The 24,137-nt window shown below is 51.5% G+C and overlaps 1 protein-coding gene and 2 long non-coding RNA genes across 3 annotated transcripts; 1 reads left to right on the top strand and 2 right to left on the bottom strand.

Annotated features, from left to right (window-relative positions):
• Positions 1–6,072: 6,072 nt before the first annotated feature.
• Positions 6,073–9,045, bottom strand: LOC104659905. Its single transcript, XR_004054720.1, has 4 exons — positions 8,606–9,045; positions 7,694–8,449; positions 7,072–7,581; positions 6,073–6,204 (listed from the first exon to the last, which is right to left on the bottom strand). It is a non-coding gene; the product is annotated as an uncharacterized LOC104659905 (long non-coding RNA).
• PROZ (protein Z, vitamin K dependent plasma glycoprotein) lies at positions 6,972–22,622 on the top strand. The gene is made up of 8 exons (XM_010360067.2): positions 6,972–7,054; positions 8,329–8,492; positions 10,081–10,105; positions 11,664–11,777; positions 13,151–13,282; positions 13,695–13,762; positions 19,824–19,941; positions 21,839–22,622. The coding sequence occupies exons 1-8, from the start codon at positions 6,985–6,987 to the stop codon at positions 22,348–22,350; spliced, it is 1,203 nt and encodes a 400-aa protein (XP_010358369.2). The 5' UTR covers positions 6,972–6,984; the 3' UTR covers positions 22,351–22,622.
• LOC115894592 lies at positions 13,129–22,239 on the bottom strand. The gene is made up of 2 exons (XR_004054721.1): positions 21,613–22,239; positions 13,129–13,823 (listed from the first exon to the last, which is right to left on the bottom strand). It is a non-coding gene; the product is annotated as an uncharacterized LOC115894592 (long non-coding RNA).
• Positions 22,623–24,137: the final 1,515 nt, after the last annotated feature.

Below are 24,137 nucleotides of genomic sequence, written 5' to 3' on the forward strand. Positions count from 1 at the left end.
CCCTTCCCAGCTAGGCTGGGGATTCCTCCAGGGAATGTTCTAGTCAGTTCTAGATGGGCAGGATGGAGGCTCCAGGGATGATACTGTGCCGTGACTACCATGGGCATTCCTTTCCCCGGACAGCTTCCCATGTCTGGGTCACGCCCAGAGGCAGGTGGGAGCCTGTGCAGGCCCCGTGGGATCAGGAGGGGCCCACACGCTGGCATGTCCTCCCCAAGACCTCCCACCTGGCCTGGTCTCTCTTGTTCCCCTGGGGAACTGACACCTCCCCGGGGACTGCCTATGACTCGCAGACTCCCCGGTAGGGAAACGTCCAGAAAGCCTCTTGTTGGGGCGGACGTTTTACATTGACCTAAACCACCGGGTGCTCTTCAACCCCACGGTGCCAGGCCCCACCCCAGCTTGGGCTTGCACGGTGGGGGCACGCGAACATCCCCCGGGTGGGTGACCTGCTCACCAGGCGGTGACCTGACCTCGCACAGTGGGCCCCCACCCTGGCCACCCCTAGAACCCCCTGGGGGCTTTAGCATGCCTGCATCCAGGCCACAGCCTGGCCCCTGAAATCAGTCTCTGGAGTGAAGCTGGCCAGGAGCTTCTGGAAGCTTCTGGAGCACCTCAGGTGCTGAATGGGGCTGGTGTGGCAGGAGGGGCTGCAGGGGGCTCCTCCTTCTCTCCTCGGGTCCAGATGTTGAGTCCTTTTCCCGCTCCATCCAGCGCTGTCCCTAGGCCTCAAGTTAAATGGCCATGAAAACCAAGTGAACCTTGAGTAAACAGCAAAGATTCCAGACAAGGCCTGCCGTGTGTCTCCCAAACAGCCCCTGCAGTTTGCGTCTTGTGTAATGTCCCTAAGCAAAGTTCAACAGTTCTAGTACAAAAACTCCCCCAAAAAGTCATGAGCTGGGCAAAACTGTTCGTAAACAGATGTTGCGAAGTTAGGGAAGATCAAAGTGGACAGGTGTTCGACCTCCCAGAAGCGGTCCGAGGAGGGCCTGTCTCCCGGGGTGGGCAGGAGGGCGTTCCTGGCCTGCCCACGCTGAGGCCTTCTCCATGGAGCCAGCTGTCGGGCTCCTCGCCAGCCCCTGCTGGAGGAGAGACTTCTGCCTCGGAACTAGCACGCAGTTGGGCTGCATTTCCGAGGCAGCAATGTGGTCCCCAGGGCCCCAGAGGTAAACCCTGGACTTGGATTCCCATTTCTGGAAATCAAAGGTTGAGTGGGGTCCAGAGAGAACTCTGGGGAAAAATGTACAAGTGAAGCCCACCATCGCCGTCCCTGTCTGCACCCCTGGTTCCTGCCACACTGGGTGCCTGGTGCCCGTGCCCATCTCAGGACGGAAAGCAAACCGGAGGCTGCAGAGAGAAGGGCCTGGGGGGTCGCAGCTCAGCATCTGCCGAAGCCCCATCCAGAAATAGGGTCTCATCCAGGGAGGTGTGAGAGGAGGCCTCGGGAGGGAGGCGGCGGGAGGAGAGGCCCCAGTCCTGGAGGCGTGCTCGGTGTTAATGTCTCAGCTCCGTGGGCTCCTGTGCTGCCCTGGCGGGGATTTTCTCTCTGCCTGAACATCTCCTTCTTCATAAGTAAAGACAAGTGGGTTAAACCCATGTCATCTCCATGTTAACTCAGAATGGGCCGGGCCTGGGCCTGGGGAGACTCTGTGACCTGAGACCCCCCAGAACTCCCTGAGGGAAGCCCAGCTCTGTTTCGGGAAATAACGGAAGCGGCTGCTTGTGTGAGGTGAGAGCCTGAGGACCACAAGCAGCAGGCGCTCATGGCGGGGAGCAAAGACGGGGGAAGTGATTCCCCCCAAGAGTGGGGGAGAGAGAACCTGCGGAGAGCCCCATTGCCTCCCCCAGTGACTCCTCCGCTGCCCCCATCGCCTCCTCCAGTGACTCCTCCGCTGCCCCCGGGCAGGAAGGGGAGCTTTGGGGGCCACCTCTGGAGGACACAGGTGAGAGCAGGTGTCGGGGGCCTGGTGGGGCAGGGAGGCCCTCGTGGGTGCTGGGAGACCAACCTGTGTGGGGCAGAGCTGGACTGGGATGGGGAGATGGGCCTGCTGTCCGGGAACATGCAGCCCAGGCTGTGAGGGAGAGGAAGCAGGAATGAGAGCTTCAGCCAGGACAGCTGGCGGATGGCGGACCTCGGCCCCCCCATCATTGTGATGGAGCCATCTCAGCAGGGCTAGGGGTTAAGCTCCCGTTTAGAAGCACCCCACTCCACAGCCACAGGGTAACCACTGATGTGGGCAGGCGTCCCCCATGAAACCCCACCTTGGTGGAAGGGCACTGAGAAACTGCACACCCTCAAGACTCAGAGGGTCACCCCAGAACTGGTCTGTTAACTATACCAGGGAAGCACGGCTTTAGCATGGCAAAACCCAGGGACACGGCCTCCCGCTGAGCCGAGGGCAGGGGGCTGCCAACACACGGACTAAGCCAAGCCGGATCCTGAGTCAGGCAAGTCCAAATGGCGGAAAGCATAGACTCTTAAAACACATCAGCATCAGCAAAGACCAGAAACAGGGCAGGTCACGGGGCCAGGACTCCTGCCCTTGCAGCATCCTGTCAGGATGGAAGACCTGAGCCAGGCAGTGCTCCCTCCCGCCATGGTGGAAGGTGGAAGGTGGAAGGGGGAGAGAGAGGGAGAGAGAGAGAGAGAAGAGAGGAAGGGGCCAAACTCATCATTTTATTCCAGAATAATGAACCCACCCTTACAGTGGTGGCCTCAGTTAATTCACGAGGGCTCTGATGGATGTGTCTGTGCCCCCCGTCCCCCCCCCCCACCTTCCACCTTCCACCACAGGATGACACAGCAAGAAGGCCCTCGCCAGACGGCCTTGGATGTCCCAGCCTCCAGAACTATAAGAAATAAATTTCTGTTCTTTGTAAATTACCCAGTCTCAGATATTCTGTTACAGCACCACAAAGTGGACTAGACCACACTGTACTCTGCGAATCTAAGACGCACCATTATTGATGAACCTCAGAGAAAGAGCATATACCCAAATTAGCTGTGGGCAGCTCAGCCTGGAGGCAAGAGGGGGAAGCTCAGATAACCTAAACCACAGGCCAGCCAGAAACCCACCCAGCTCTGCAAGAAATCTGCACTATTCACACGGCCTCCCACAACTCACACACACAAAAAAAATGTATTTAAAGGGATTCCAAAGTGGCAGTGCCCCCAGGGGGCAACATAAAGCACAAACCCTTTCAGGAAGAACTGGGCCTCGTCCAGGCTGACATTAGAACACAGCTGTTGTAGGGAACAGGCCAATTCAGAGATGTTGAAACGTAAAACATAGGTCCTGGAGTTGATTGAACAGGTGATTAAATAGGGACTGTGGCAAGATCTAAATATTCAATGACCAGGTTCTCCATAGGCTGCTCATTTCAGGTTCCATACAAAGTTGTGGGGTCAGTTGATTTAAGCTGGGGACCCCCACAGAGGACACCCCAACATCTGAAGGACACAACAAAGACCCCAAAGGAAGGAAGATTCTCCTCAGGTGTACAGAAGGAAAGTAAACCAGTCAGTGGAAAAAGTCTCCCAATGGTGGGTGGTTTGTTTTTCAGAACAGAAGAGGGTGAGAGAGGAAAGATGATTCATATGAGAGATGACGAAGATGAGTAGAACCAGGTGAATCTTCATGTTTGGACAATGTATTATTGGAGAATTTTGGGTCCAAAGGTGATACCTTTGAGAAGACAGATGAGAAAGTTAAATCACCACACACAACACAGTCAGTCCACACACAACATGGCCAGTCACAGCTGTGGCCTCGATGTTGGTGCCTTCCTGTCTGAGTCTCCTCATGCCACTAGGAAGAAATACTTGAGACTGGGTAATTTATAAAGAAAAGCAGTTTAATCAACTCAGTTCCACGTGGCTGGGGAGGCCTCAGGAAACACAATCATGGCACAAGGCATCTCTTCACAGGGTGGCAGGAGAGAGACTGAGTGTCAATCGCAGGGGGAAGCCCCTTATAAAACCATCAGCTCTCGTGCGAATGCACTCACTGTCACGAGAACAGCACGGAGGAAACCACCGCCATGATTCAATTACCTCCACCTGGGCCTGCCCTTGACCTGCGGGGATTATTACAATTCGAGGTGAGATTTGGTTGGCGACACAGAGCCTAACCATATCATCCCCCAAAACTCATGTTGAAACCTAACCCCTGTGCAATAGTACTAGGAGGTGGGGCCTCTTGGGGGCGCTCTGCCTTCATGGATGGACAACTGCCCTCCCAAAAGAGGCTCCAGGGAGCACCCACATTCCTCCCTTCCACCATCCGAGGACACGTCTATGAACCATGGGCTCCAGGGAGCACCCACATTCCTCCCTTCCACCATCCGAGGACACGTCTATGAACCATGGGCTCCAGGGAGCACCCACATTCCTCCCTTCCACCATCCGAGGACACGTCTATGAACCATGGGCTCCAGGGGGCACCCACATTCCTCCCTTCCACCATCCGAGGACACGTCTATGAACCATGGGCTGCAGGGAGCACCCACATTCCTCCTTTCCACCATCCAAGGACATGTCTATGAACCATGGGCTGCCACCAGACACTGAGTCTACTGGTGCCTTGATCTTGGACTTCCCTCCTCCGGAACTGTGGCAACTACGTTTCTGTTTATTGTAAATTACCCACTCCAAGGGGTTTTGTTATCGCAGCCCCAATGGACTAACATGGCCCATGCAGGAAGAGCCTGTAGCTCAGATACCCACGCCAGGCATGTAGGATGTGCTTAATTAATACTTACTGATCAAACGTGTATGTCCCTGTCTGCTTTTCCATTTTTAAGCAGCTACTGATGGTTTTCAAATTATCCACAGAAGGCTGGGCACGGTGGCTCACGCCTGTAATCCCAGCACTTTGGGAGGCCGAGACGAGCGGATCACGAGGTCAGGAGATCGAGACCATCCTGGCCAACACGGTGAAACCCCGTCTCTACTAAAAAATACAAAAAACTAGCCGGGCGAGGTGGCGGGCGCCTGTAGTCCCAGCTACTCGGGAGGCTGAGGCAGGAGAATGGCATAAACCCGGGAGGCGGAGTTTGCAGTGAGCTGAGATCTGGCCACTGCACTCCAGCCTGGGCGACGGAGCGAGACTCCGCCTCAAAAAAAAAATTAAAAATTATCCGCAGAAGTATTTTTAAAGTATGTAAATCTCCATGTGGGAATATATTTTCACAAAAAAAGGCACCTTTTCTTAAGAGAAGGCCAAGTAGATTACCAGTCTGGTGCAATCCACCCAAGATCTATCCTATACAGTCAATTTCCGGCTTTCAAATTATTTTAGCTCACTCACTAAAGATAAACTTTGTTTCCTTTTCCCAGCTTTTTAAAGCAAACTTCACAACTTCAGTGTATTCACAGGCATGCCCTCTTAATCAAAGGCTGTCAGCTTCTTAGTTTTCTTCTGTTCTCACTTTAACAAAATTGTATTTGAATCCTTTCATTAAGCTTTGCCACTTTTGAGTATCATTCAATCGAACAAAATCTACATGCTGACAACGCCATCATTTCATCTGTTACCACCTGAATCTCCACGGTGAGTCCTAGCTTCTCTGATGCCCACTCCTGTCTCTACCTGGACTTCTCACAGACACCTCAAATTCTCCAAACCTTGCTTCCCTCTGCCCTCCTGGAGCTTGGCCATTTCAGCACATGCACTGCCATCCTCCCAATCGCTCAGCCCAAACCTTGAAGCCATGCTGCCCGACCCAATTCATCACGAATCCCATCAGCTTCCCCTTCATGAAGCATCCAGACTGCAAACATGCTTCCCGCTGCATGGCTGCACCCTCGCCCCGTCCTAGACTAGCCAGCAGCCTCCCTTTTGACTTCTCTGGAATGTTCTGTTCACACAGCAGCCACAGGGATCACTTCAGAGCACAAATCTTTCCATGTCAATTCCTGTTCCCTCCAATATCTTCCCAACACAGTAGAAATGAAACACCAGGTTCTTACCTCAGGCTTCAAGTGCTGATACGGTTTGGCTGTGTCTCCACCCAAATCTTGTCTTGAATTGTAATTCCTATAATCCCCACATGTCGAGGGAGGGACCCGGTGGGAGGTGATTGGACCATGGGGGTGGTTTCTGCCATGCTGTTCTTGGGACAGTGAGTGAGTCTCATGAGATTCGATGGTTTTATAAGCATCTGGCATTTCTGCTGCTTGCACTCGTTCTCTCTGCTGCCACCCTGTGAAGAGGTGCCTTCTGCTGTAATTGTAAGTTTCCTGAGGCCTCCCCAGCCATGTGGAACTGGGAGTCAACTAAACCTCTTTTCTTAAATTACCCGGTCTTGGGTATTTCTTCATAACAGTGTGAGAAGGGACTAATACAAAGGGCCTACATCTGAAAGCAGCAAACTACAACCCTAGGGCCAAATCTGGCCCCTTAATAGCTCTTATAAATAAAGCTTTATTGGCACAAAACCAAGTGTTCATTCAAGATTGCCTGTGCTGCCTCTGATACAATGGTGCTGAGCTGTAGTGACAGACACCGTTTGGCCCTTCCCCCCTTTCTCCCTCCTCCCTCCCTCCCTTCCTTTTCTCCCCTTCCTTCCTTCCATCCTCCATCCTTCTCTCCCTCACTCCCTCCTTTTTCTTTCCCTCGTTCCTTCCTGTGTATTCCACATACACTTAGAATATAAGCTGCATTGTGACTTTGTCTGTCCCACCCACTGCTGTGTCCCCAGGCTGGGGCTGTGCCTGTCTCACCTCCAACTCACTACACACGGCATGGGTGTCACCTTCCACCTTGCACCTGCTGCCTTTACCCTCCATTCTCTGTCTCCCTAAATATCTCCCAGGGCCCTCTGAGCCTTCACTGTTCATTTCTCTGCCTGGCCTCAAACAGAAAACATCAGGAGGGAAGCACACAGCTGCGCAGGTCATGCCCCGAGGCTCCTGCTGCCAGCACCTCCCCCAGCCTGGACTTTGGCTGTGTTTGCAGCCCTGTCCCAGTGCTGCGGGTGGGAATGGCAGGCTGCATCCCGCTGCTCCAGGGCCTGGTCCTGGTCCTCGCCCTCCAGCGTGCGGAGCCCTCAGGTAGGCGTCTGGCTTACCTGTCTGTTGTGCCTGTGCTGTGTCCTTGATTCAGTCCACGGTGGATTTGTAGATGACACTTTTCCCAGGAGCCGGAGGAGCCCTGAGTGCCCAGACTTGTCTTAATTCCCCTGAAAAAGCCGTTTAGGTCTTTATCATTTGGTGACAAGTATTTGGGACATGATGGTGTCACTTGGGGTCCTCCCAAGAGATGCCCAAATGGAAAGAAGCGTGTGTGCAGGAGATTCGGTGGGGAAAGGCCGGGGAGCGGGGAGGGGGGAGGAGGGGGGGTCCCAGGCCTGGGCTGGGCATTGGACAGGGGGGAGGGGGTGGGGCAGGCCGAGCCCCGACTGCAATGTGGGCAGAGAGTGCCTTGGCCAGGCTGGCCAGGAGTGCTCAGTCTTGAGTCAGGAGACACAGCCAGGGAGCAGCCACCCTGCCCGCCTGCCACCCTTCTACCACCAGCCGCTTTGCTGGAGGAACAGACGCGGACTCCATCCTGACTCTGCCTGCACAGGCGTCCAGGAAAGCTGCAAGTCAAACACCCAGCGTCGCTGCTGGCCCCATGGTCTCCCGCTGGCCCCATGGTCTCCCACCTGAGAGGCTGACACCCCCACCCCCACCGCCCTGCCCAGCACTTACCGTGGCCGGACTTAGCTGAGCCGTCCCTGCTGTAACCCTCAGCACTGAGAGAAAGGGAGGGAGGATGTGAAGGACCTGGGCTTTGACCCTCCGGGAGAGGGAGAGAACGTGCTTTGGGGCCCTTGGGCGGGAAGAGCCTCTCGAAACGACTGCCGCGGGCTGACTGGTTTGCCTTCTCCTCCTGGAAATCGCAGAGCCTGCTGCAAAGTTTCTTCTCTTTGTGTTTTATCAAGATGTTAAATCCTGTGCACAGAGGCAGCCCAGGACCTGATGGCTCTTGGTCCCCAGTTCTCAGCACAGTGACCTTTGACCCCAGCTCGGCCTTCCTTCGCACTGGGACCCAAAACCCAGTTGGAGCCCTCCCTCCTTCACTTTCCCGACTGAGGCCCGTGGCCTCTCTGCAGACCCTTAGTGTATCTGCACGGATCCCGGGGCTGGTCCATTCGCCCAGAGGATGAAGTGCTTGCCTACCTCGGGGGAGGGGGTGGCGGGGTGGTCCTGAGGCCCTCGCAGGCTGAGAGGCTGTGGAGACCGAGGGGGCAGGGGCTGGCGGCTGGCTGGGGCGGAAGCCAGGCAGTTCTGGAAAGCAGGGCCCTGGGTGCTCCCAGTCACCTGTCGTCTTGTCTTGTCTGTAGTACTTCTCCCGGCCTCCAAAGCAAACGACGTTCTGGTGAGGTGGAAGCGTGCGGGCTCCTATCTCCTGGAAGAACTCTTCGAGGGAAACTTGGAAAAAGAATGTTATGAAGAAATCTGTGCCTATGAAGAAGCAAGAGAAGTGTTTGAAAATGAAGTAGTCACTGTACGTACCCCCCCACCACGAACCACAGGCTGCCTCGTTATTTAGATTTCTGCTGACCCAGGGAAGCACCACTTCTCAGAGATTCAGCTTAATTAATTAGCCTATTTACTTACCGATGAGGTTGACACAATCCCAGTTCTACAGATGAGGAAACAATTTAGGAAAGTGACTTAATCCACCCACTGATCCACCCTTCCCTACAGCAGGTGAGTGCGGCCGGAAGTCAGCTCAGACCCCACTGGACTTTCCTCAGGTCAGACAAGGCCCACATACTGATCAGACAGTCCCACACACATGCCGCCCAGCTTGCGGTGACTTTCAGAGAATTTCATGCTTTTAATGGAGACCTTAAAAAAAACTTGAAAACAGAAACGTCCTCTCTGGGATGCCACATAGTAAGAAAATCATAATCCATGCTTGGGATTACATAAATGATTTGCTTCACATGTGACTGTGTGTATGCTCTAAATAACACAAGTAAGAATTTGCTATTTTATTTATTTATTTTTTGTATTTTTTTGAGACAGAGTCTCACTCTGTGGCCCAGGCTGGAGTGCAGTGGTGTGATCTTGGCTCACTGCAAGCTCCGCCTCCCGTGTTCAAGTGATTCTCCTGCCTCAGCCTCCCGAGTAGCTGGGACTACAGGTGCCTGACACCACGCCTGGCTAATTTTTTTTTGTATTTTTAGTAGAGACGGGGTTTCACCATGTTGGCCAGGATGGTCTCCATCTCCTGACCTCATGATCCACCCACCTCGGCCTCCCAAAGTGCTGGGATTACAGGCGCGAGCCACCGCGCCCAGTCTAAAATTGATTCTAAATTAAATGTTGACCTGTTTCTCTAGTATAATTTTTAATGTTTTTAAAATTCTAGTTTCTTAAATACCTATCTATAACTCTTCTGAAATAGACGATTTTTAATACAACTCAGAGAAATCCTAAAGGCATGTGAAAAGTGTAAAAATTTTTCAAAGTATTTTGCCCTAAATTTCATTTTTCAAACTTCCTGGTACAGAAAATTGTTTTCATTTACTACTTATGACATTATTCAAGTTGTTAGAAGTCCAAATATGATCTTGGGATATGCCATTTTTTATACATTTTCTTTCTAGGCTTCAAGTCTGAATAATTCTCCTAATTTTAGATACTCCTACTCCAAACTAAGCATCCCCACTCCCTACACAGGTACATAGCTTTAAAATTCAACTCGGTTTATAAAAAGTGAAAAGGTGATGTGACTTCTGTATCACATGCTTTTGTGGAGGGTGGCGTGGAGATTGGCCCTAGGAGGGAAGGGCCACATTAGGAGCTGCGTGTGGCGGGTTTGTGCCACGTCACAGACTCCGGCTTTCCTCAAATACGTGGTGGTAAGCACATGTTGAGTAATTTATCTTACAGATACATCTAGTTACTACACATTTAACATAAACAATTAGGCTGTAGAACAGGACAACTGTACACTGTTTCAAACACTATTGTCCTGTTAGGTGAATAAAATCAACATTTTCTTACCTGCAAGTTCATCTACAGGAAAGAATATAGAAAAACAAATGTCCCATTTGTAACATTTTTATGTTTTAATTCTAAAGGATGAATTCTGGAGACGATATAAGGGTAAGCGGTTTCCTCCACCTCCTCAGAAGTATTAATTCCTCGGGATGAGGTGAGGGGTGGGCTTAGGACGCTTCATGACCCTAGGTCAGCGGATGCCAAGCCTTTGGCTCCAGAACCCATGATGTCTCTCCAGGGAAGGGCGCAGCTCGGACTCTACCCAAGGACCAGGTCAGGAAGCCCCCGGGCTCTTCCCCCAGGGCCACAGGCAGCGGCCAGTTTGTCTTGCCCAGCGTCTGGGTAGTTTCTGGGCACGCTGGGACACAGGCCACAGGCCAGGAGGCCCCCCGAGAGCAGCTCCTCCATCCACCTGGCTCCTGGGCTCCTGGCTCCTGGGCTCCTCCAGCTGCCTGGCTCCTGGGCTCCTCCAGCTGCCTGGCTCCTGGGCTCCTGGTTCCTGGGCTCCTGGGCTCCAGGGCTACTGGCTCCTGGCTCCTGGGCACCTGGGTACCTGGGCTCCTGGTTCCTGGGATCCTGGGCTCCTGGGCTCCTGGGCTCTTGGGCTCCTGAGCTCCTGAGCTCCTGGCTCCTGGGCTCCAGGGCTCCTGGCTCCTGGGCACCTGGACTCCTGGGCACCTGGTTCCTGGGCTCCTGGGCTCCTGGGCACCTGGGCTCCTGGGCTCCAGGGCTCCTGACTCCTGGGCTCCTGGCTCCTGGGCTCCTGGGCTCCTGGGCTCCAGGGCTACTGGCTCCAGGGCTCCTGACTCCTGGGCTCCAGGGCTCCTGGCTCCTGGTTCCTGGGCACCTGGGCTCCTGGGCTCCTGGCTCCTGGGCTCCTGGGCTCCTGGCTCCTGGGGAGCCTCATGCTGCAGCAGGGTCAGAACCCGTCTCAAATTTTGGAAAGTGATGGCCCCCATGGAGACTTTGGTTGCGGGACTCCTCCCAAGGGAGGAGTTCTAGGTGGGCAACTGCAGAAGAGCATGGGACAGAAGTGACGCAGACGGAGACCCACAGGGCTGGGGGAGGCCTGGGAATGAGTCAGCAAAGAGCTGCAGCCACCACCAGACAAGCATGGGGACAACTTGGCACAGAAGGAAGCGGGAGAGGCCCGGGAGGCCAGAGAAGGGCTGACCGGGCGGGACAGAGCAGGCCACATGCAGAGGAAGAAAGGGTGCCCAGCAGAGCAGGAGGCACCAGCAGCCAGCCCTATGTTCTGAGCAGGAGTATCCTGGGGGCCAGGCGACAGCATGGGGAGCAGCACGAGTGGGCTCAGTCCCCGTTCCTGCCACCCCCTGCCCCCCAGCCTCCTCCTGCTCAGGTCCCCATCTCTGCCACCTCCCCCTATCCTCCTCCTGCTCAGGTCCCCATCCCTGCCGCCTCCCCCATCCTCCTCCTGCTCAGGTCCCCATCCCTGCTCCACTCTGTCCTCCTCCTGCTTAGGTCCCCATTCCTGTCACTCCACCCTCCTCCTGCTCAGGTGCTCAGGTCCCTGTCCCTGCTGCCACCCCCCACTCCATCCTCCTCCTGCTCAGGTCCTCGTTCCTGTCACCACCCCCACCCTCCTCCTGCTCAGGTCCCTGTTCCTGTCACCACCACCCCAACCCCCACCCTCCTCCTGCAGGTGGCTCCCCGTGCATCTCCCAGCCCTGCCTCCACAACGGATCTTGTCAGGACAGCATCTGGGGCTACACCTGCACCTGCTCCCCCGGCTATGAGGGCAGCAACTGCGAGCTGGGTGAGGCCCCGGCCGTCCCCTTCCCCCAGGGCCTCCCTGGGCAGGTGGGCCTCACATCCTCAGGCAGGGTCCCAGTGGGCCCCTCCTGGGGTGTAGACACGAAGGTGCCTGTGTGAACCACAATTTGGCTCACCCCAGTGGATTCCTCTCATCCCAACCAGATTCTCCTCCGGAAACGACACCCGGCGGGGCTGGCAGAATTCTGAGCTGCCCCTTCCAGACATGTCCCCCATACTTTTCATGGCATGGGCCCCCTCTCCTCCCCACCCCCGCCTCCACCATTCACAATCTGCTCACAGGCTGGGGGTCACACACAGGCATCCTCAGGGCTGGACCTACCCCAGTGGGAGACTGCAGACCAGGAAGACGAAAAGCACATAAACAAATAGCCTTAAATACCCGCCAAATGTCAGTGTCCACAATCGCCAACTACAGCCAACAAGTGTGCTCCGTTCTCAGCACCACTGGTCAACTGGGAGCCCGTTTCTCTGGGGAAAAACCTTCCTTCCAGCCCAGCCTTCTCCTCTGAAATCTGGATTTCTGCTCCATCTGCCTCCTTGATGCCTCAGCTAGTGCCTTCACAGACATCCCAAATTTACCACGCACCAAAGGGGGCTTTGACCTTCACCCACCTGCCCCTTTCTTAATCTCCTCCGTCTGGGTGGAAAGCCCCCATCCCAGCTGCTCGGCCAGCACTGATGTCTCACTAACCCCTCCCATCCCACGACCCCTCCTCAAAGCAGCACATTAAAGGGAACAGCCAATGCAAGCCAGCAGGGAGAACAGGCGCGTGGGTTATAGTCCACGTGGAAATACATCCAGGGCCACATTTTCTAAGGACAAATGGAAGTGCCGTCACTCATGGAGTCTTTTTTAAAAATTTTATTTATTTTTTTGACAGAGTCTTGCTCTGTCTCCCAGGCTGGAGTGTAGCGGCATGATCTCAGCTCACTGCAAGCTCCGCCTCCCAGGTTCACGCCATTCTCCTGCCTCAGCCCCCCGAGTAGCTGGGACGACAGGCACCTGCCACCACGACAGGCTCATTTTTGTATTTTTAGTAGAGCCAGGATTTCACCGTGTTAGCCAGGATGGTCTCCATCTCCTGACCTCGCGATCCACCCACCTTGGCCTCCCAAAGCGCTGGGATTACAGATGTGAGCCACTGCGCCCGGCCTCACTCATGGAGTCTTTGTTTAATATGCACATTCCTGAAATATGGAAGTGTGGCAAACACTGACACAAAGGGCAACGGTCTGAAGAGAATGAGGACACATGGACCAAAACACCAGAACTCTGTGTGCAAGGCTGTGATCAAATGCCTGTTTCCAAGGCAGCATTTCTGGTCTCTCTCTTTTTTTTTTTTTCCTTTTCAGCTAAAAATGAATGTCACCTGGAGCGGACTGATGGGTGTCAACACTTCTGCCTCCCGGGACAGGAATCCTACACGTGCAGCTGTGCTCAAGGCTACAGGCTTGGTGAGGACCGCAAACAGTGCGTTCCCCACGGTGAGTGCTCAGACCACAGCAGCCTCCAGCTTCCAGTGCCAGTGACCCTGTCCACATCCTCCTCCCTTCTTCGTAGTACTGGGTGAAGCCCACAGATTTGTGATAAGGAGTTGCCACGACTCAGAAGGTGGTCCGCATCTCCATGCTGGAGCAATGGCAATGCTAGAAAGTGCAGTTTCTGTCACTTGTGCTTGCTCAGACCACTCTGAGCTAAACCATGAGCGCTGTGGGGGGTGGTTTAACTCCAGTCTGCGTGTCTGTGTGAATTATTGCACATTCATCAGCATTAAGGATACGATTATAATGGTTAGTACCACAGCCGGAATTATGCAATGGTTAACACCATAGACAGAGTCTGATATTCACTGGGAAGGCGCTGATTTTTATTCTCATGTTGCTGCTGCAAATGCAGACCAGTGTGCCTGCGGGGTGCTGACCTCCGAGAAGCGTGCACTGGATCTACAGGACCTCCCGTGGCAGGTAACAGAGAGCTCTCTGCGTGCTTCAATTTATTGTTATGACTTTCACTTTACGTCATTTCCTAAATAGAAATGTAACAACTAAGTGAATCAGTCATCCTGACTTCGATGGGCTATTATTGACTGCATTGACTAACCTCTATTCACACTTCAAAGTATTTTCTAATGCCAAGTTCATAACTTCAGCTGTCTTCATTGCTTGCCCCAAATACAAAAGGATAGTATTATTTACAGCCCCCAAACCTTTCCTCTGCAGTTCCCAACTGTTACCAATGTCATTTTTCTCAGAACATAAGCATCTTGAAGTCACAGCACGCCTGGGAAATGCTTCAGCGATGGGCTGCCCCAACCTGGGGACCTGGGTGTTGCCACAGAGCGGCTGAGCGGCAGCTCGAGCACCAGCTCAGGCACCGACTCTGCTCTCGACTGCTGGCCTGGCTGGCATTCTAGCTTTGTTATTTTGCTCACTAAATTTCTCTGGTTTGGCATTCATTTTTGTTCTCCTCCTTTTCCCTTCCTTGGCTGATTTAGAACTTAACCATTCACTTGTTTTGGGGAGTTTTTTTGGTTTGTTCTGTTTTCTTTTGAGATGGAGTCTCGATCTGTCAACCAGCCTGAAGTGCAGTGGTCCAGTCCCGGCTCACTGCAACCTCTGCCTCCTGGGCTCAAGCGCTTCTCCTGCCTCAGCCTCCTGAGTAGCTCGGATTACAGGCATGCGCCACCACGTTCGGCTGATTTTTATCTTTTTTTTTTTTTTTTTTTTTTTTTGAGACGGAGTCTCGCTCTGTCACGCAGGCTGGAGTGCAGTGGCCGGATCTCAGCTCATTGCAAGCTCCACCTCCCGGGTTACGCCATTCTCCTGCCTCAGTCTCCCGAGTAGCTGGGACTACAGGCGCCTGCCACGTCGCCCGGCTAGTTTTTTGTATTTTTAGTAGAGACAGGATTTCACCGTGTTAGCCAGGATGGTCTCGATCTCCTGACCTCGTGATCCGCCCGTCTCGGCCTCCCAAAGTGCTGGGATTACAGGCTTGAGCCACCGCGCCCGGCCTGATTTTTATCTTTTTAGTAGAGACGGGGTTTTACCATATTGGACAGGATGGTCTCGAATGCCTGACCTCAAGTGACCCACCCGCCTCAGCCTCCCAAAGTGCTGGGACTACAGGCATGAGCCTCCATGCCTAGCCTCATCTTCACTTTGTTTATTTAATGGTCACTCTTGACACATAAACATCCATATTCAGCACATGTAAAGTCGGCTATTTCTCCCTCCTCAGGCTAATTCCCAGCACCTCATTCTCGGTCCATTTGCTGTCTGGCCAGTATTTTATTCTTTTCTTGCTTTCTGTATAGCTTCACAAAATGGATATTACGATTTTTATTATTATGGTTTTACGCCACCAACACTGGCTTTGATTTACTTACCTCATTTCCCACTTTCCTTGCCTTTCACACCTCTAACACTATTATCTCCTTCTGCCTGAGTACATCCTTCAAAACAGCCTTGTCCAACAGAAACGCAATGTAAACCACGTAAAATTTTCTAGTAGCCACAATAAGTAAAAGCGTGTGGCATTAATTTTGATAATATATTTTATTTAACCCAATATGTGTCACTACTTCACCATGTAATGAATATAAACATTATTGAGGCATTTGCCTTTTTCCTTTACACTGAATCTTTGGAATCTGGGGTGAATTCACACTGAGGTGCAGCCCTCATGTCCACATCTGTACCTGGGTGTGGCGGCCGTGTGGATGGCACAGCCTCAGAGGCCCCCTTCGTGAGGGCCTGTGAGCAACAAGCCCCTGAAGTTTCTGTGTGTAACATGCTTCAGTTTCACCTGATTCTTACAAGATAGCTCTGCCCAGCCCCCTCTAGCAGCTGTGTAGACTGGGAGAGAACAGGATGGAGCTCAAGGACTTGAAGCCACCCAGCTCCAGGGTGGAAAGGAAGAGACCGAAGGGAGGCAAAGCAGACAGAGTGATGGAAGGCGGGGATGGAAGCGGGAATGGTCTATCACCAGCTTCGTAAACTTCCTCTCAATCTGTTCTCATCTTTCCTCCCCAAGCTTTCTAAAATAGTTCTTCCTATCGCTGTCTGCCCCATGAGTGAGCTGAGGGTCGGTACCTGGGAGGCCCAGAGTGCAGTGGTCCTCCATAGGTGGTGACAGGGTCTGGCTCTACCACCTGCAGGCTGTCTCCAGCTTCCCAGCTTACCCAACTGAAGACAGGGTGCGGTTCTAGTCTGCAACTGTAGCACTCATACCGGCAAGGCTAAGAGCCATATAACCGAGGAGGTGGCATTCTCTAAACACAGCTGGTGTGTTTAAGACACAGGACATTATTGACTTAGGCAGGCTACATACTATTAGATTTTTACTCCAGTATTATACATTGTTCTGAAGTTATTTAACTGAATATATGAAATTTCCCGAAAACAAACTTTGAAAAGGAGAATAATTAAATGACCTAGCAGGATATAGGGTTGAAGATTATTTTTAGAACTTCCTTGTTTCTTATATCCTAGCAAAGAAATTTTACTAAAAGTCTGGCAGACTGATGGCATAAGTGCTGCCTTCTCTCGAGCTTGGTTTTATCCTTTTTTTTTTTTTTTTTTTTTTTTTTTTGAGACGGAGTCTCGCTCTGTCACCCAGGCTGGAGTGCAGTGGCCGGATCTCAGCTCACTGCAAGCTCCGCCTCCCGGGTTTACGCCATTCTCCTGCCTCAGCCTCCCGAGTAGCTGGGACTACAGGCGCCCGCCACCTTGCCCGGCTAGTTTTTTTTGTATTTTTTAGTAGAGACGGGGTTTCACCGTGTTACCCAGGATGGTCTCGATCTCCTGACCTTGTGATCCGCCTGTCTCGGCCTCCCAAAGTGCTAGGATTACAGGCTTGAGCCACCGCGCCCGGCCTGTTTTATCCCTTTTAAAGTGAGGCTCTCACCCCCAGAGTTGCAGTGAGGATTACAGAGAATGTTCTTGACTTATGGTAGGTATTCAACAAGTGGCAGCTATTACTCATAAACACATAAAGAGTTCCAGGAACGATGCCACGGTAAAGTTGAAAACTCTTTTTTACTTTGCCCAGCATTTTGTATTTTATCAGGCTGTTGAAAATTGTAACACTTTTAACACTTCCAGGGCCAGTACTACATGGGTACAGCTTTATTTCATTTAATCCTTCAAATAACTTGTTTTCTCCTTTTGCATCCCTGAAAATATTATTTGCTCTAAAATCCCCTTTGTCTGATACTGATATAGACACTTTAGCTTTCTAATGATTAGTGTTAGCATTATTTATCTTTTTCCAATCTTCTACTTTTAACCTATTTGTATTTTTATAAAGTACATGTTTAAAAAATGAATAAGGTACATGTTTTATATGTGGTATATAATTGGCTTTCATTTATATCCAGGCTGAAAAATCTCTGCCCTTTAATTGGGCTGTTTAGGCCATTTTACATTTATTATGATTGCTGATATGTTTAGGATTAAAGCTATCATCTTGCTATTTTTTTTCTCATCTGTTCTTTTCCCCTTTTTCTGCCTTCTGTTAGATTAACTATACATTGTTAGGATTCTGTTTTCGCTCCTTTGTTGGTTTACCATCTCTGGTTCTCTGTTGGTGGTTGCTTCCCAGTTTGGAGAATACATCTTTACCGTAGCACAGTCCACTCCACCTTCGCCGACGCCACATCCGCTCGCTGTAGCGTGAGTCCTTGCAGCAATCAAGCCCCATTCCTCCCCTCCGGACCTGGGTGCTGTTTTTGGAATAGGTCTCACATCCAGAGATGTTATAAATGCCACTCTATACTTCCATTATTTTTGCTTAAACAGTATCTTGTAAAGAAGTTTAAAGAATAAGAAAAAAAACTTACATACATACTGGAATGTGGATAAATATTTAATGGGATGTCATAACCTGTTCCAGTATTCCTTGCTGCTCTGTGTAGATCCAGGCCTCCCTCTGGTATCATTTTCCTCCTGCCTAAAGGATCCCTTTGATATCTGCTGTGCTGTGAGGCGTCTGGGGAAGAGGCCTTCTTGTGTTTGTCTGGAGACGTCTTTGTTCACCTTCATCTGTGAAAGGCACTGCGTCTGGTGCAGAGCCCCCGGCCGGCAGCAGTCCTCTCCTCTCTGCACTTGGGCCTGCCCCACGGCCTTCCTGTCTGCTTCATGCCACAAGACGGCTCCTGTCACCCTGCTGCTATTCCTCACATGTTCTTTCCCATGGCACTTTTAAGGTTTTAAATGCTTTTTAATCTTAACTTTCTAAGAGTTCCTCTATCATGGATTTTGAGTTTATACTGTATCTTTATTGTTTTCTTCATGTTTCTCACGTATAGGGTTTGTTGAGATTCTTGGATTTGTGGGCTAATAGTGTTTGTCAAATTTGAAAAATATTTGGTCATGATTTTCTTTCTTTTTTTTTTTTTTTTTTTGACAGGGTCTCACTCTGTTGCTTGGGCTGGAGTGTGATCACGGCTCACTGCAGCCTCAACCTCCTGGGTTCAGCTGATCCTCCCACCTCAGCCTCTCGAGTAGCTGGGACCGCAGGTGTGCAGCACCACCACGCACAGCTAATTTTTAAATTTCATGTAAAGATGGGGTCTTGCTATGTTGCTCAGGCTGGTCTCAAACTCGTGGGCTCAAGCAATCCTTCCACCTCTGCCTCCCAAAGTGCTGGGATTACAGGCATGAGCCACCGTGCCCGACTGGCCCATCATTTTCAGAGATTTTCTTTCTCTCCTCCTTCTCCCTGCTCTTTTTTGGGAATCTAATTACATGTATCTTAAGCTGTTTGAAATTCCATAGCTCAGAGATGGTCTGTTTGTTTTTCAAAAATCTCCTTTCTTTCCGTATTTTACTTCTGATAGTTTCTGTTGTGATGCCTTCAAGGTCATCGATCTGTTCTTTTGCAATGTCTAATCTTCCATTCATCCTGGTCAGGGGATGTTTAACCTCATACATTGTAGCTGTCATCCAAAAATTTAATTTAGGCTTTTAAAAATACATATTTTTGTCTCTACTTAACTTTTTGAATATTTGGACTATAGTTAAAATCACTGTTTAATTGTCCTTGTCTACTAATATCTGTCAATGCTGACTCAGTTTTGGGAGATTCTCATTACGGGTCACATTTTCCTGTATGTTTGTATGCCTGGTGATCCGTAATGGATTTCCAGACATTGTGAATTTTATCTTGTTAGGTGCTGATTATTTTGTGCTCTATACATACACTTGGATATTGTCCTGGGACCCAGTTAAGTTGGAAATACTTTCATCCTTTGGCATACTGCTCTTAAGATTTGTCAGTAGGACCAGGGCAGCGCTCAGTCTAGAGTTATTCTGAGTACTGAAGTGAAACCCTTCTGTGCATCCTGCCCCGTGCCCCCGAGTCAGGGATGTTTTAACTCAGCTGGTGGAATCGCTATTCCCAGCCTGTGTGAGTGTCTAGCACGGGTCCCGCGCACCCTCCTGAGTGGTTCTTTCCTGGCCATTATTAGTCTCCACGTGCACATGTGATCACCACTGCTCTGCTGAAAACTGCTAGGCATGTGGCCATCCTCCAGCATTCTCTACCAAGCTCTCTCCTCTGCAGGACTCTGTTCTGCAAACTGCAGGCACTGTGGCCTCGCTGGGCTCTCAGCTTTCTCTCTTCAATTTAGCGAGTTGGCGGGGCTCCAACTGAGATGCCCTGTCTTGCCCTGTACCAGGGAAACTCTGGACAGTAGCTGAGACAGTTGTTTCTTGGGGATTACAGTCCCTGAAAACCATCATTCCACAGATTTTGTCCATGTTTTGCTTCAGGTGGGAGCGTAAATCTGATCACTGTTACCTCACCTGGGCCGAAAGGGGAAGTGCCGGCCCCATTTAATCCCTGAGCAAATAAAAGCTTAGATTGTCAGCAATTTGCTAACAATCCTGTAGCCATTTGAGTGCTGGGGCAAGATTCAAATACGGCTGTCTGCCTTTGGAGTCCATATCCCTAACCAGTAGACTTTACTGCCCCTAATCCTGCAAACTGTCAGCAGCTATTTATTGCCTGTTTCGATTTTTAAAGGTAAAGTTAACAAATGCCGAAGGAAAAGACTTCTGTGGTGGTGTTATAATACATGAAAACTTTGTACTGACAACAGCAAGATGTTCACTGTTACAAAGGAATATTAGTGCAAAAACATGTAAGTATTTTATCATGAGTTTTTATAAAACCACATTAGAAATACACTATTCTGTGTAAGAATGAAATGAAAAATTTAAAACTGGACTGTTTGTTTCTAATGCAACATAGAACTGAATTTACTCTCAATAAAACTGAGATACTTATAAACTCAGGAAGCACATGCAAAATACCTAGCACACACCGGGGCCCGGCGATGGGCAGGTGCTAACTCACACTCGGCAAGGCAGGAAATCGCGACGGGCAGGTGCTAACTCACACTCGGCAAGGCAGGAAATCGCGACGGGCAGGTGCTAACTCACACTCGGCAAGGCAGGAAATCGCGACGGGCAGGTGCTAACTCACACTCGGCAAGGCAGGAAATCGCGACGGGCAGGTGCTAACTCACACTCGGCAAGGCAGGAAATCGCGACGGGCAGGTGCTAACTCACACTCGGCAAGGCAGGAAATCGCGACGGGCAGGTGCTAACTCACACTCGGCAAGGCAGGAAATCGCGACGGGCAGGTGCTAACTCACACTCGGCAAGGCAGGAAATCGCGACGGGCAGGTGCTAACTCACACTCGGCAAGGCAGGAAATCGCGACGGGCAGGTGCTAACTCACACTTGGCAAGGGAGGGAATCACAGCCTACTAAGGATGACTTCTTTTCCCACTGAAATCGAGCAGTTGTGGCATAAGAGATGGGTAATTGACTACAAATCAGAAGAATGGGGCTTGAATCCCTCAGCAGTTGAGACCTTGGGCTGAGACAGTGCCCTTTTCATTGGCTTATCTGTGCCTATTTTTTTTTTTTTTTTTGAGACAGTCTCACTCTATCCCTCAGGCTGGAGTGCAGTGGCACAGTCTGGGCTCACTGCAACCTCCGCCTCCCAGGTTCAAGCGATTCTCATGCCTCAGCCTCCCAAGTAGCTGGGATTACAGGCGCCTGCCACCGTGGCCGGCTAATTTCTTTTTAATTTTGTAGAAATGGGGTTTCACCATGTTGGCCAGGCTGGTCTCGAACTCCTGACCACAGGTGATCCACCTGCCTTGGCCTCCCAAAGTGCTGGGATTACAGGTGTGAGTCACTGCCCCCGACCATGTGCCTATTTCCTTATCTATCCAAACACACAATAGTTTCTACCCCATCAGGAGGCTGCAAAGTTCCATATTAACCTGTCAACATGCTCTATAATGACTCTGAAGAACCTCAACATAAATATGTTTTTACTCTTCATCCTTAATTTTTTTTTTTTTTTTTTTGAGACAGAGTCTCACTCTGTCGCCAAGGCTGGAGTGCTGTGGCACGATCTCGGCTTACTGCAATCTCCACCTCCTGGTTTCAAGTGATTCTCCTGCCTCAGCCTTCAGAGTAGCTGGGACTACAGGCATGCACCACCACCTGCCGCTAATTTTTTGTATTTTTAGTAGAAACAGGGTTTTGCTATGTTGGAAAAGCTGATCTTTACTTCTGGCCTTAAGTGATCCACCTGCCTCAGCCTGCCAAAGCGCTGGAATTACAGGTGTGAGCCACTGCGCCCGGCCCTTAAATATTTTTCAATCAACAAAATAACCTGAAAACCACTTCTCAACAGCCAATGTTTGATTGGCCTGGAGAAGTTCCACATCACTGCTCCCTACTTTTTAATCATTTCACCACACCTCACTGTACTCCAAAATAAAAGAACTAACCTTGACTGTTCTTAAAGGCCATGGCACTTGGTTGCAATCGTGCAATCTGTGAGTGGGCCTTTCTGTCCACAGAAACGGACAGTGTCCACACCATGGGGCAGTGAGCCTGCGGGTCCTCCAGGGTCGGTCTCTCCCTCCTCATGTGGCTCACTGAGAAGCTCGTTTCTGAGCATTATGTCACCCTTGAAAATCAGATTAAAGAACTGGTGATTGTTCATGATTTCAGATTTTAACAGAACGAGCCAAGACCCACTGATGATCAAGATAATGCGTGCCCATGTGCACATGCGGTATGACGCAGACACGGGGGAGAATGACCTGTCACTGCTGGAGCTGGAGTGGCCCATCCAGTGCCCCAATGCGGGGCTCCCTGTGTGCACCCCTGAGAAGGACTTCGCTGAGCACCTCCTCATCCCGCGCACTGGGGGCCTCCTCAGCGGCTGGGCACGCAATGGCACTGACCTGGGTAACTCGCTGACCACACTGCCTGTCACACTTGTGGAGGGGGAGGAGTGCGGGCAGGTCCTGAATGTGACCGTCACCACCAGGACCTACTGTGAGAGAAGCAGTATGGCGGCCGTGCACTGGATGGAGGGAAGTGTGGTCATCAGAGAGCACGGAGGCTCCTGGTTCCTCACAGGGGTCCTGGGCTCGCAGCCAGCAGGAGGGCAGGCTCACACGGTCCTTGTCACCAAGGTCTCCAGGTACTCACTCTGGTTTAAACGGATCATGAACTAACTGAAACTCAGCCAGAAAGAACACAACCTGAAGTGGGATTCCAAGCTTGCACTGCCACCATGGAGAGCACTGAAACTTCAGCACACGCTTAGAGGCCGTCACAGTCCCGGGCCACCCACTCAGCCCACGGAGCAGCAGAGCCGCCACTTGCTGGGCCATTTACCGAGCACTCTGACCTTTCTTTCCCTGGATCTCTTTATCTCAATAGAGACCTTCAGAAAAAACATGAGATGCATTAAATAATAAAATAAGATAATCTGTCAGTCATAAAACAGTCTGGTTTCCAGAGCATCTTTCCTTCTCCAAGTCCAGTGTTCTCTGTGCTCAGGAACAGCCACCCCGGCCCGCACACAGGCGAGTGTGTTCTGGTGCAGAAGCCGCAGCAATCACCGGTTACAGCAGAAAGTGACCTCCTCTGTTGGTTCACCAGTTGCCTTGGGGACTGAGGACCATGGCTCAGAGCAGCAGCAGCCACTCGAAGCAGGTTGGCAATGGAGGAGAACGATCCTGGGGGTACCTCAGAGAGGCAGCATTAGAGGAAAGGGCCAGGGAGCATGAGAGAGGCTGAGGAGGCATGCCAGCGTCTCACGGGGTTGTGCACCAGCCCTTCTCTGGGAGGGTTCCCACAGAAGGTTCCAGGGCCCCGGGTCAGGGCTGAGCACTGAGTCCCAGCTCTCTGCTCATCCCACCAGGTGGCTCTTGGACAAGTGCTCCACCTCTTCATGCCTCAGGGTCGTCCAGGGCGGAGCCGCAGCGCCTCACCACTGGGCTGATGGGCAGCTAGGGCGACGCTCAGCACTGTTGTGGCCTGAGTGTGTGTCCCTTCAAAACCCTGAAACTGGAACTTACCCCAAGATGACGGCATGGGGAGGTGGGGCCCTCGGGAGGTGACCAGGCCATGAGGGCTCTGCCAGCCCCTTCCATCTCTTCTCCCACGCGAGGACGTTGCAGCGAGGTGCTGCCCTGGAGACAGAGAGCCCTCAGCAGACACCAAATCTGCCGGCCCCCAGATCTGTGAGAAATGAGTTCCTGTCATCACCATGAGACTCCATGGTATTTTGTAGAACAGACCAGGACAGCACTTGCTGAATCACAGTGACCACCTGCTGTCATGAAGGCTGTAGCTGCAACCCAAGTACCAAAGACAGAGCTGCAGCCCAGCCCCCAGTGAAACTTCCTTGCAGACTGGAGCTCCTAGCGGGGTCTGGATTTGCACTGAAATGGACAGAAATGGTGTAAATGTTCACACTTTCACTCTGACTTCGTTAAGGAGGGGACACAGCTGCTTCTCCACCAGTGTCCTTGAGCGACACAGAGCTCCCAGGGGCTGCCTGCGGGAGGTGGGTAGATGAGGGCCGCTCCGCTCAGGCAAGGGTGAGGGCCAGCTGCAGGCGCCTCGGCCAGCAGAGCCTTGTGGAGGAGCACAGAGGACTTTTTAAAAGGGGACTGAAAATGTAGGCAAATATTCTCTTGAGTTGAAAACAATATACACATAACTTGGGTTTTTAAGCCTTACTGTTCTTCAGCACACTCTTTCATTTACTCTTTAATTCCAGAATTAAACTTCTTTTCTCTAATCTGTAGATGAAATGGCCCATTTCTCTGAAAGGACCTTGGCAAAAAGCAACACTGTGGCCGGGCGCGGTGCCTCAAGTCTGTAATCCCAGCACTGTGGGAGGCCGAGACGGGCGGATCACAAGGTCAGGAGATCGAGACCATCCTGGCTAACACGGTGAAACCCCGTCTCTACTAAAAAAAAAAAAAAATACAAAAAAAACTAGCTGGGT

This window comes from Rhinopithecus roxellana, chromosome 18 (assembly GCF_007565055.1).
Source record: "Rhinopithecus roxellana isolate Shanxi Qingling chromosome 18, ASM756505v1, whole genome shotgun sequence".
Taxonomy (NCBI): domain Eukaryota; kingdom Metazoa; phylum Chordata; class Mammalia; order Primates; family Cercopithecidae; genus Rhinopithecus; species Rhinopithecus roxellana.

What these genes read in the sequence shown, in the direction of transcription:
- PROZ (XM_010360067.2), top strand. Translation starts at nt 6,985, where the DNA reads ATGGCAGGCTGCATCCCGCTGCTCCAGGGCCTGGTCCTGGTCCTCGCC. An exon ending in TTGAAAATGAAGTAGTCACT is followed by an intron (nt 8,493 to 10,080) that starts GTACGTACCCCC and finishes TTAATTCTAAAG; the next exon opens with GATGAATTCTGGAGACGATA. An exon ending in ATTCTGGAGACGATATAAGG is followed by an intron (nt 10,106 to 11,663) that starts GTAAGCGGTTTC and finishes CTCCTCCTGCAG; the next exon opens with GTGGCTCCCCGTGCATCTCC.